This window comes from Rhynchophorus ferrugineus, unplaced genomic scaffold (assembly GCF_030347505.1).
Source record: "Rhynchophorus ferrugineus isolate W39M unplaced genomic scaffold, kcgeb_rfMv2 rfM8, whole genome shotgun sequence".
Classification (NCBI taxonomy): domain Eukaryota; kingdom Metazoa; phylum Arthropoda; class Insecta; order Coleoptera; family Curculionidae; genus Rhynchophorus; species Rhynchophorus ferrugineus.
The window spans coordinates 10,015,248-10,029,223 of NW_027472587.1; the positions used below are offsets into that span (position 1 = coordinate 10,015,248).

Consider the following 13,976-nt stretch of genomic DNA (forward strand, 5'->3'; position numbering starts at 1 on the left):
CTATAGTATGATCATAACTTACAATGAATGAAACTTTTTTTGCAGGAGGACTTCGACAACCAAAGAAATCCACTAAATTTCCCGATAAATAACCGCACCCAAGACGGCATCCCATTCCCGGTACCTTTCCCGTTTCCTCATCCGGCCACTACGTTCCTGCCGCCGATGGCTCCGCAACCCCAGGCTCCCTCCTCGGGCAGTTCACATTCCTCAGAAGGCAGCGCCTCCTCCCAGCATACATGGTCATTCGAAGAACAATTCAAACAGGTGCGTCAGGTAAGATCTTAGGTTTTGATAGGTTTATAACTATTGATTTATTTTTGTTTGTAAATTGTCATCTTTGGATTCGTTAAGTGATTACACTGCTTAACCGATAAAATATTTCAGATTCAGAAATATCATACATAATTTATTAGCTCTATAGACGTTTTACAGCTCTATGTTATATTCGCTGTATTCTATATTTCCAAATGGTTATACTATTACCCTAAATATGACTCCTGACAGTCTAAAAGTGATTGTTATACTTTTATGGAATGCAATTAGAGTTACCAAATACTGTCCCTTTTTGTGTATATGTGATAGTATATGTATGAATTCATATTAAACTGGCCTGAGATCTAAGATATCTCCAGCCTAGTGAGAAAAATATCATAATTGATGGATCCAAAAGATATTCTTCTTTCACCCCTATAGGGTTTACACCTATAGTTTTTCACCCCTAGGGTTTAAAGAAAAATGTACACATAGCAATGAACCGGGAAAGATATTTTAATACCGGGGGAACAAATTGAAAGCTTTTTTTGTGCTAGAAATGCAATATTGTTTTTTTATTAATCTCTTAGAACGTCAACAATCTGCCCGTGGACAATAACTATTATTATATCATTCCGTTATATAATATAACCATCCTGACATGTAGAAGATCACTTCACTAAGTGATCTTCTGTACAACTTATAATCTAATTCTTATTCTAGATATCTTATTTTAAAGTCGATCCTAACTTATACTAAAGACTATTCTAACTTATTATTGAGATTACTAAACCTCACTCTATGTGTATTAATTAGTTCGTACGGCATGTGCATTGTGATGCACTAACACTGTTTTTCAGAGTACTTTGCATTAACACTTCGAATTACACTCGTTATGGATTCTAAGGGGATATTGCGTTGAATCAGTTTGTTAGACACGTAATATGGGGCATCGGCGATGACTCGCAACACTTTATTCTGGAACCTCTGGAGGATATCTATGTTAGATTTGCTAGTAGTAAGCTGGAAGTTTCTTGTGGCTGATATTGGATCCTTGTGTGATGATGAAACCGCTGTATCATCAGCATATATTGAGGTGTTTGAGGTCAGTAGGTCATCGGTATACAATAAATATAATATGATGAGAAGAATCTGGCTAAAAATCATTAAAAAAGTTATGCTAACTAATTTAATGAAAATTTAATACAGTAAACGAACGAGAATCTGTAGTGTGGAAATTCATTGAGACTAAATTATTTCGAATCTAAACTTACCGAATAATAAATGAGTAACCGGTGATACACTTTACAATTATTTTATTTTGAATTAGGCATTTCTATTGGCATTTCAGCCACTGGACACGTCTATTGTTGCCAAGAAACGTTGCCATTTTATTTTGAAATTTTTGCAGATTATTTATGAAGAGAATAAATTGAACAATAAATATATTAGCATATATAATAGCTAATTAATACTTCAGTTCTTATTGAAGGTTTTCAGAAAGTCATCAGTTGGTCAGTTTTTGACCCTATATGATTATTTTGTAATTTTGATTAAATTAATTTACGCCCAATGCAGTTCTCTGTGGCATGTCAATTCTTATCAGTTTGAGATCAGAGATGTTCCTTCATGTTCACCACACTGAAGTATTGATCATTCCAGTACGATTTTAGGAGCAGGTGGAAATGCGGGAGATATGTACTTTATTTTATCATTTATAGTAGGCTCGTACCATACTTTGTCAAAACTCAACATCGAGAAAGACAATAGGGCTTACATCTTTTTCTAGGGCCTTTTCAACTACATCTGTAATCAAGCAGTCCTGAAACTTCTTTGCTTCTGAGCTTTCTTTGCATGAAAATAGTTTTAAGGCGTTTTAGAATCCATTTCTCAAAGAATATAGACATAATTGGCAACAATGAAATAGTGAGGACTCGCATTTCACTTTGATTTTTAACAAATTTTGGTATCATTGTCTTACTGGAATACATATCAATCGAATGCAGGCATTAAACAAGTTGGTAAATTTAACCAATGGCCTGGTGTTTTTTTCAAATTAATGTGCTCCTTAATTTCTTCAGACACTTCCTTAGAATTTAGTTATTGTTCAGTTATTGGGATCGATGCATGATTTTCCAAATATAATTTTTCTATATTATTTCGGACCCCCTCCCATTGGGTATTCTAATAAGAGATACTTGAACTATTGGATGTTTAGGATGTTTGGTAGTTTTCCACCCGGAATTCTTATCCACAGCGAATTTCGAAAGGAATTTTGCGGATTTTGCTTTTGCTTCTCAATGAATTACAATTTCTCTTAAATATTATTCGAAGCAATCCTCTTTATATTTTATGATATTTGATTTGTCTGATTACTAAAGTAATTGTATTAAATATTGTTTTGTCTACAGCATTTCCAGATCTGTGTCATATTCTAGCTTTTCGTCTTTCATTTATCAATTCCCTAATTTCGTAGGGGTAAAGTTTTCTCTTGATGTTGGGATAGCTGGTCAAATTTGTCTATTGTCTGGATAAGTGTATTTATTAAATTTTAAGGATCTATAACACACGTGTTAAGTTGATAATTTTAGGATTTGCTTACAAATAAGTGATGTATAATAACATTTTTGTCTGAATTCGAGATTCATTTAATTACGTATATTTTTCACCCTATGGGTCAGTATTACGAGGGCCACTATTTATATTTCGAGAATTGGCAACATTGTTGTCATGTGAGTCCATCTGACGATTCCATCGTAAACATTTTTGACGATATACGTACTTAGAATATTTTGGCCTGTTTCTTCGGGAAAACTGGTCATATTGCAACAGTGTCCCTAGAGGATCAGTAAATTCTGATTGGTACACAACTATTTGTTTTCCAGAAGTTTTCTGTGAAATAAGGAAAACAAACAAGAGATGCCGGATTGTTCTTCATCTTGACAATGCGAGCTCTCACACATCGGCTCAAACAAAATATTATTTGAGCACTCAAAACATCGAATTGATGGGTCATCCGCCATACAGCCCTGATTTGGCATTCTTTTTGCTCCTATTCGTGAAGAATAAACTGCGTGGTCAACAAAATGCAAAAGCATGCAAAAGTGAAAACAATAAAAATATATTCGCAGCTTAACTTTTTGTTTTTCTTTCTATTCCCGAAATATAAATAGTGATTCTCGTATAGGCTGTCACATAAACATGACCTCCATCCCATTTGGCACTAAGATTTTCCCCTCTTTTGCTATAGATTAATATTGGACGTTTATTGTTGAAGTATACGGGGTGTTCGTCTACATACGGTCCCGTTATAAATCACTTTTGTGGTTATTAATCGCGCGAAAGTCGAACGATTTACGTTTGTAAAATGCAAAACCGCCAACGGCAGCGTAGGTTTTTTAGCGGGACACAAAATTAAATTATAAGCGTTTTATTTGATTTTCGGCGTGCTCCTTTTTTTTGGTTCCCGCTGCCCCTCGAGAGAGAAATGAGAGGCGTATAATTTTGTGTCCCCAACCACGTTGCGGTACCAAGACCGTCGTATATTATTCATGCGATTGAATTAAACTGCAGTAAATTTATACATTCAAATGTGAATTGTACATCTTCTCGAGCGACCGTTAAGAACTTGATATTAAAATATAATAACTCCTACGACCGATATAATTCATGTCTGGTCTGTCTGGGTCTCTGGCGGGAGTCCTGCTTATAATAACGTACGACACCCTACGAAACCTAATTTGTTTTCGAAGCTAAAAATTAATTTACGAGTAAATCACCTTTCGTTGTTGCTGTTTATTCGGTTCGGGTCGCCAACTGGACAAATTGCGTTTGGTTCCCGACGATATACTGCCCAGGAGAAATAATTCAGATCGCAAAACAACATAAACCACAAATCGGCGAGGTCCTTTTTTAAAATCGTTCATCAGAATTTTATTATCCAACATTCGATGTTAATCAAGAATAGAAAACTGATACAGCTAATAAAGCGATTCTTCTCTAACCATTTTTTTAAAATCTGATTTGTAGGATTGTTTTTCGATATAAAAAATATTGAATATTTGACGTATAAAATATATATAGAATATGTAAAAATTCCTTTAAATTCAAGCTAAAGTTTTGATATATGTATTGCTTGCAAATGCCACCCTCTATAGTATATTAAAATATCAAGAACAAATATAATTTATCGATATATACATATTACATTACAAAATCGTATCAAGAATTGTCTATAAACCGAACAAATATATATAAATAACAATAGTATATTATAAAATGTTTTTATTATATAAAACAAAATAAAACAATATGTATGGTAATAAATATAGTTTATTTATCAAGATATGAACATAACAATAACCAACCAAAATTATTTTCTACAAAATGTGTATTATGTGTAAATGTGTCCTTTTTAAAATCGTTCATCAGAATTTTATTATCCAACATTCGATGTTAAACAAGAATAGAAAACTGATACAGCTAATAAAGCGATTCGTCTCTGACCATTTTTTTAAAATCTGATTTGTAGGATTGTTTTTCGACATAAAAAATATTGAATATTTGAAGAATGAAATATATATAGAATATGTAAGAATTCCTTTTAAATTCAAGCTAAAGTTTTGATACATGTATTGCTTGCAAATGCCACCTTCTATAATATATTAAAATATCAAGAACAAATATAATTTATCGATATATACATATTACATTACAAAATCGTATCAAGAATTCTATAAACCGAACAAATATATATAAATAACAATAGTATATTATAAAATATTTTTATTATATAAAACAAAATAAAACAATATGTATGATAATAAATATAGTTTATTTATCAAGATATGAACATGATAATAACCAACCAAAATTATTTTCTACAAAATGTGTATTATGTGTAAATGTGTCCTTTTTAAAATCGTTCATCAGAATTTTATTATCCAACATTCGATGTTAAACAAGAATAGAAAAGTGATACAGCTAATAAAGCGATTCTTCTCTAACCATTCTTTTTTTTGAAATCTGATTTGTAGGATTGTTTTCGACATAAAAATATTGAACATATGAAGAATAAAATATATATAGAATATGTAAAAATTCGTTTAAATTCAAGCTAAAGTTTTGGTACATGTATTGCTTGCAAATGCCACCTTCTATAATATATTAAAATATCAAGAACAAATATAATTTATCGATATATACATATTACATTACAAAATCGTATCAAGAATTGTCTATAAACCGAACAAATATATATAAATAACAATAGTATATTATAAAATGTTTTTATTATATAAAAAAAAATAAAACAATATGTATGATAATAAATATAGTTTATTTATCAAGATATGAACATTACAATAACCAACCAAAATTATTTTCTACAAAATGTGTATCTGCTGTAAGTTTTACAAACGTTGATAACTGTAACTCATTTTTAATGAAGTACCAGAAACTTGATTTTAAAGATTTATTACAAATATCATGCTACAAATAATATCAGAAAAATATAGATATATTTTCATTACCCATAACCTTGATGTTTTTTTTCTTAATTTTTTTACACAAAGCACATCGAATAATATATCTCTGAACTTTTACTTTCACAGGTTAAGTTGTTTAAAATATAGTAGATTTAGAATCAAATTTTCAAAATTAAAAATATAGTGGAATAGATTTTCGCTTTTATTACATTTTTCCAAATATCTACTTAATAGTTTGACAGTATTTATAACTAGGTAACTTATCTATTATCCGCTAGTATTTAAAAATAAAATCTGAGCAGTGCAAAATCAATTAACAATATAAACTCTATATGTAAAATAAGTGAATACAAACGATACAAGGGATATATCCATATCAGTAGATTTTTTAAACCCCCTGTGATATAATCCTATATATAATATAACGATAAACTGAAGATAACACATAATACAGAAACTAAGTAAGTAAGTAACCAGTAATACTAAAGGTACACCAACTTCCACGCAATGAAAATTACAGGATTCATCTAAATGGTTTCTATCTCTTGATCCCTTGTAAAGGGGTAACGTCGAAATCGTCGTAATGACGCGGAAACTACCGAAATTAATGCAATGGCAATGCGTCACTAAAAGTAGATACTCAACTCATTTCCTATCAACTGATTTTAAAAAGTCCAATAAATGGAGCATTATATACTGTATAATTATGTTATTACTATTAATATTACATATTATATAATTGTATATATACTACTATAGTCTTGCTATTTTCAGTTCAATTTATAGCTAAATAATAATTGCATGATCACTAAGTGTCACCTTTTTTATGAGTATTCATGGGAAAAATGACACGATTTTTTTCCAGACTTTCAAAGTATACACATTTTTTTCCAATAATACATTCAACGGTTTCTATGCAATTCACTGAGTCAAGTTATCATCCAAAATTTCGTGCGTCAATGTTTGGCAAGAAATGTTACGAAGATCGTGGGGAACTATCTATTGAAAATGACTATAAACTGTTTAGTAATTAACTACTTTTTACTATCGACTGTTTCAGTCAACAACTTTCAGTCTCTATTTTCGGTTCGACTGATTTGACTACTTTTTACTATTGACTGTTTCAGTCGTGTAATTTCGGTTACTATTTTCGGATCTACTAGTTTCATTCGACTAATTTTTAACGTTCTTGTTTTGTCGTCTTAGTCGTGACCTTGAAGACCGAATTTATGTTTATATAGATTTATATGTAATATATATGATTTTATGTTTTGTTGGTGATTTGATTGTAAATAACAATATATTGTACATTAATATGACAGTATATTGGAACTCTATTTTTCAAGATTATTTATGAATGTAATAAGGTAAAAATAACAATATTTTGATTGATAATCCTTAGAAACGATTAAAAACATTATAATTGTATTTAAAAATGGTGCGATGGTTAAATATTTGAGAAAGTTTGATTGAGAAAGTACGATATAAATATTTAGTAGTAATAGTACTCTATATAATTTTACATTATTAAAAATGAAACTGTTATTTTGAAGGTAATAAATTACGGCAATTATCTTTTTCCTTCTCTTCCTCCGCCTTGGTTGAAAAAAAGCACATGTTGGAATAGAAATAAACCAATTACTTTTATTATATTATGTTATTCTTACTTTTGGAATATTAAAATACCGTTAAATATATTTGGAATGATTATTCTATTGTTTTTTCACACTGTTACTTACCAACTTAAAATTATTTAAAATGGAATCCGTCCTTTCCTCTTTTCAAAATGATTCAGGGAAGGAATTCCTACATCTCCGTCTATTATCGTTGAATAGAAAAACAATGGAAGTGTGCATTTGACTGAAATAGTAATTAGTATTTTCAGTAGCCAGTTTTTTATTATCGACTAGTTCGACTGTTTCTACTATTTTCAGTCGATAGTTCCCAACGCTAGTTACGAATTTTATCCGAAGACAAACGTACAGAAGACCGAGATAGACAAGATCCCAACAACTTCATCGCATACGTGTAATCTCCGACCGTAATTATTAGTCAGCCTTGTGAAATAAAATCCTTTGTTTTCCTACGTTTGCCGGCCGCGATCCTCGTTTGTTTGTTCGAACGGTGCAGATCAAAGTTACCAGCGTCGTTAATCCGGTATCAAAGGAACTATCGGCCGATGAATTAAGACTTTAGCGCGGATACAGTTGGATCGTCTCCGACATTCGAATTGCTTTCATTTACTTTAATAATATTTTGATATGTTTTACGGGCTCAATTTTTGGGTTTGTTCGTCGCGTTTTTATAGCTCGGTATACACTGCGCGGAAACAATCGTAAATAGCGGCCGGCCGTATGATGGATGACTGGATGGTTTATATTAACGAAGGAAGGGTCTTTGAAATATTGGCACAATTAACTTGGATCACTTTGACACGTGTTTCAAATCATTCGATCATTTTTGTTTAGATGAATCTTTCCAAATATAGGTGGAATGTGGGAATTTGAATTACAAAAACCATTACATAGTCTTATTCAAAGTAGCAGTGTTTAGTTTATTTTAGCTTCGATATATAACAACATTCTAATATATATATATATATATATATATATATATATATATATATATATATATATATATATATATATATATATAATGTTGGATCATCATGAGAGGCTAAGATTGCCGTATCGTCTATGTATGTTGTCACAGTGATTACTTTTGTCGTAGGTAGAGCGGTTATGTACAGAAGATATAGTACTGGACCCAGTACATAACCTTGCGGAACTATATTTGATATAAAGTTTATTTTGTTATTTATTTATGTTAGTTATATATTGAAGTTCAGTTAATTAGTGAAGAAGAAAGGTATTTAATTTTGAGTTAAGTTTTTCAACTTTCAACTGTTTTGATAATTGTATTTACATTGTGATAAATTGTTTTTCAAAGAGAAACCATATCCAAATTTTAGATAATTATATTAAAAAAATGCAAATATTATTAAATGTTGTCTAAGCAAATTTCCGTAGAACATTATAAATGGAAAATAAAGAAATTTGCACTCGAAAAAGGACTCATGACCGAAGCCGTACCGTTCACGGTGTCGAACAGTTAATTTAAAATATATGTCTAATTTTAACCTATCACCCCCTGTCAATGAATGGCGAGACGCAGGCTCGAGATTATGAGATCCGAACATCTGTTCTACACATTTGGCATAGGACGGGACTTGATTAGGTTCAGCGTTCTGATGGAGTTTTGATTATTTGGTTAATTCATTAATTTACCCCAAACAATTTGCCAATTTCCGTTAGGAGTCCAGGGAACTTAGACCGATGCGGGAGGCGGTCTTTACGTCTATTTGATTGAAATGACGACGATTGAAATGAGTGACGCTGTAATGTTTTCTCATCTGTCTTGCGGCAATAAAACTCTATATAGTACCGAATATATATATATATATATATATATATATATATATATATATATATATATATATATATATATATATATATATATATATATATATATATATATGTTGTGTTATATTCTTCTATGAAGTTATAAATTAATTTTAAAGGATTTACAAATCGCATCGGGTACATTTGTAACTAACTTTATGTTGAAGCCTCAGTGGCAGGTTTGACTCTTCAGTATGTATCAATTCGTCGAAGTGTGTACAATTAATTTTTTCATTGTGTTAAATTATCTGAATTTGTACCGAGTAAGTCGCATTTAGTTTTACTTTTTTACTTCGTTTTGAAGAAAAAGACGGCTGAAGGTCATTGAATGCTGTGTGAAGCCTATGGCAACCATGCTGCATCGCTTTTAACATGTGAATACTGGTTTCGACGTTTTAAAAGTGATAATTTTGACTCCGAAAACAAAGAGTGCTCTGGACAGCCAAATTTGAAGACCAGCATTTGAGGGAATGGGGATCGCTATCGACTACAGTTAGAGGAGTTTTAGCCGAGCACTACGCGAAAAAACTACCGAAATGCGAGCAAAGATGCAACAATGTTACTCTTCAGCATAACGTTCGATCACGTATTGCGAAAGCGGTGGAAACGTAATTGGAGCATTAAAATGGGAACTGCTCTTTCTGATTACTACTTGTACCAACACATGAGTCCTGACCTGTCTGAGCAGCGCTTCATTTATGAACACGCCAAAAAATAGGTCGATTCCTGGATAGCCCCTCAAGAGATACATCGTTCTTTCGAGATGCTAATCGTACATCGCCCGAAAGATGAGAGGGATATCGATAGACAACACTAGAATAAAATACATTGCACACATTCTTCACGATAAAGCTTCAAATGAAAAAAAACCTATAAAACTTATTTATAGACCAATATATAAAATAACAGTGTTTCGTTTAGTATTATTTATTGAAATATTAAGTATTAAGTCGCCAATCCTGGGACATTCCAAATTTTACTTGTTTAATTTGAAGAAATCTGTCGAAACATATTAAACACTATTAGAAACTTTTGCTTGAACTTTATTTCAAGATTTATTGGATGAAGACCTAACTCTCAACTACTCTTAAGGAACTTTCAGAAAGCTTAGTAGTTGAATAAACTATTCCCAGCCGTTTATATTTGATGGGAAAGATCTAAAATTAATAAAAATGTAGTATTTAGCATATTCCCAAAAATAGAGCTATACATGAAAAAGTTAGGGCTAAAAATTACGTACAATGATATTTATAATTCTTGATACTTACTGACTTCCTAGGCCCTCGGGTCTTGGAATTTCATAGCAATTTTTCATTTATGTTTCAAAATCACTTGACTTTTGCTATATGAGCTTTTTGGCGTACTCTGGTATAACTTTTTTGTATTTCAAAAATGAATTACATCTTGGCAAACGTTGTGTCTTGGTGTATTATCAATTTCTGTCGATTTCTTCTTTACTTTATTCTTAACTTAATATTTATTGTTATAAAAGCAGACAAATGGAAAAAAAATAAGTAGAAATATATTAGAAACATATCAAATAAAAATTTAAGATATGTGAAGTTTATTAATTACGGTTTTTTAACAAGCAATATTATAGTGTTTAGGGATCATGTCCATTTAACCAGATATAATCGTAAGATGATTAATTGTTTCTCCGATCTGATTCGAGAGATCGTCTAATATTTTTTCAGGCATCACTATATTGTTTTATAATTGATTAATTATTGATGCTATCCAATCTTGGCTGTTATTGGGTAGACGCTGTGTAATCTCTGCATATCAAAGCACAAGAAAAATAGTACAAATAAAATGTTTACCACTCAACTCATGTATGCTCTTGTATCTTGTTCGTCCATATTTTATTTATTTTGCTTTTAGGTCTATAAAGATTGATGGATCCAATATACTTGTATAATAAATATAAATTGTGTGATGTTCAGATTTATTCATGAAATATTTTTTGAAAAAAATTTACATCGTTTTTTTACTCAAAATTACATTGAGTTATTTACAATTACAGTTACAGAGATATTATTGGAGATGATGTAAAAAGCATCAATAAAAAATTGACATAAAAAATGTTATATGGTTAAATCTGTATGTAAATTGTTTTGTGTCATAGTTTACTGTAACTAACAAAAATTATCTTGAGTTTGTTGCAGCTCGAGTCTTAAAATATTATTATTTATGAAGCATCAAGGCGCATTATAGTTAACTGTAAATAAATAAATCTTTAAAAAAGTTACAATTTGTTGCCTGTGATCAAAAAATAACAGATTTTAACCACAAGAAGACATGATAAACGCAACTAACGGCAATATAAAAGACGGTATCCCGTTCCTCGCGTTCATCTGAGCTGAAAATCACCCTGACCAGTTCATTATGTCGATGATTGAGTCATTTACTCTTATATCCGACCCCTCCATGAGACAAATACATGTGTGCAACTAGGGAAACTGACCACACGAGCATGTAACCCAGGGCGCTGCGTCTTTACTGCGAATTAACACTAATAACTGGACTCTAGACCGCTACCCCAACGAAATATTTAGATTTATTATACGTTGGATTGGTCACACGAATCGTGGAGAGGAGGAAGACGACGGGGAGGGGGAAGATGCAACTACTAACCCCCGTCCGACGACAACAACTTGTTTTTCCAGATGCCTGGAGATTATGCTGGTCGAATACGATTTATTGTCGATAATTGGAAAGGCGAACAATAATCCCTTCTTATTGACTGAGTCCGAACTTTTTCCTTAATTGAAAACTTGAATAATTTTAACCGATTTCGTATCGCAGATAAAAGACCTTTATGTGTCTTTGTGGTTGACCATCGGGGAACGAGGATTGCCTTTTATACTTCGGGATTTGCGATCAAAAATACATAGTCAGTTCAAAACAACAGCGAACTCTAGTCATCAAAATGTATGATCGCCACAATGTCGCAATGTTGTTTAAATAAATAAAATACTGAAACAAAATTAATATCAAATATAATTTATTTTAACATTATAGTACATCTACTGCACATATTATAGAAGGACAAACTACTGTTAATTATAACGCTGCAATAGTTTGTAGTGTATGGTTTACATAAAACTTTTTTCACACCACCTATGAAGTAGAATTCTATTCTAGTGTTTTCTTTTGTATGGAGGAAAATTGTGTATTCAAGAAATGCATTTTATTTTCATTGGAGAACATATTTAGCTTTTTATGTTTAGTTCTTGTCCTTCGTTGCTGTGTTACCACTGCATTGTTTTGGTGAAGCAGCCCTTCCATTTTCTTCAAATGCGGCCGCTTTTCGGCAATTTCGTCCTTCAAACGGTCCAATAACGCTATGTAATAGTCGCTGTTGATGGTCCTTCCTTTTTCAAAGTAGTGAATGAAAATTTTTCCATGCGCATCCCAAAATAGAGACGCCATGACCTTATAAGCCGTTTTCCCATGCTTTGGAACGGATTCATCGTGTGCAGTCCACTCGAATGATCCATTGTCACATATAGACCCAAAAACTCTGGTTTATTACGCTTGATCATCTTCATTCACTGCTCCGAATTATTAGCTCGTCGTTGCTTTTGGTAAAAAGTGAGCTCGCTCGGCATCAACTTTACACAGAGCATTCTCATACCCAAATATTCGTGAATGATATGATGTACACGTTCAGTTGATATCTTTAGAGTGTCTGCTATTTCATTCACTTTCAATTTACTGGCATTCAAAATCATTTTGTCGGTAACAAGCTCTTTTGGGCGTCCATTGCGTTCACTGTCTTCGGTGCTCATTTCATCACGTCTAAACTTAGCATACCAGTCTTTGATGGTTGATTTTCCTGGGGCAGTATCTGCTTCAACTGTATTTTTTCCCTTCAAAAAGCAATATTTTATCAACACGTGAAATTTCTTTTTATCAATTTTTTCACAATAACAAAAGTTGATTCATACTCACAAACTAATGGTCCGACAGCTGCCATTTATACATGCATCTTTTGAGGGTTAGGGCTAACTAAAAAAAATATAGATTTAATTCTAGTAACGCCATCTATGTGTCACGCCGGGAACTTTTCAAGTGACCTGTTATACTTAAAATTGAAGGAATGAATGCAGGTCGAGGAACCTTCCAAACCAACAATTAGATCCCCTACTGTCAATAACTAGTACAATTGAAGTAAGAGATTTTTAATAGAATTAAGCAAATTTACTCACTATATTAAAAGTTAATTTTTTGCCCCTTTTTAATTATTTAATAGGAACTGCCTTCAGCAGGAGCAAAATTATCAATTTTACTGCATAGCAGCTTTCTATAAACGTATAAAATACGGTTTAAATATATTTTATTATAATAGCGAATTTATAATAATTGTTAGTTATTCAATATACGAGGGCGGTCCGATAAGTACTTAGCCCCACTGTCCGATGGCGTCACTATCGCAAGAGACCTTTAGTATTGTATAGTTTATTCCCATAGATGGCTACTGTCCCCGGATTTTAGAAAAATGGAAAAATATTGGTCGCTGATTCGATTCTTGTTTTGAAATGGAAATCGCACAGCGAAATCAAATACTGTTTAGATGATGTGTACTTCGACTCTTCTCCTTCGATGGCATGATGATTAAATATTGATTTAAGTAGTTTCAACGTGGTCGCACGTCGGTTGTTGATGAGCCACACCTAGGTGCCCTGAAAACAGATATCACAGAGGGTAACTTGACAAAAATCCAAGATTGTATTGGCCTATTGAAGGTACGCGAGATGCCTGAAACAGTAGG

The 13,976-nt window shown here is 32.0% G+C and overlaps 1 protein-coding gene across 4 annotated transcripts in view; it reads left to right on the forward strand.

Moving 5' to 3' along the window:
* Window positions 1–13,976, forward strand: part of retn (retained) — a 265,375-nt gene that overhangs the window by 93,063 nt on the left and 158,336 nt on the right. For 3 of the 4 annotated variants that reach the window (XM_076411354.1, XM_076411356.1, XM_076411357.1), the window contains exon 3: window positions 46–276. In XM_076411354.1, coding sequence (XP_076267469.1) covers window positions 46–276 — 231 coding nt within the window. The remainder of the gene's footprint in view (window positions 1–45; window positions 277–13,976) is intronic. The other variant, XM_076411355.1, reaches the window with a different exon arrangement.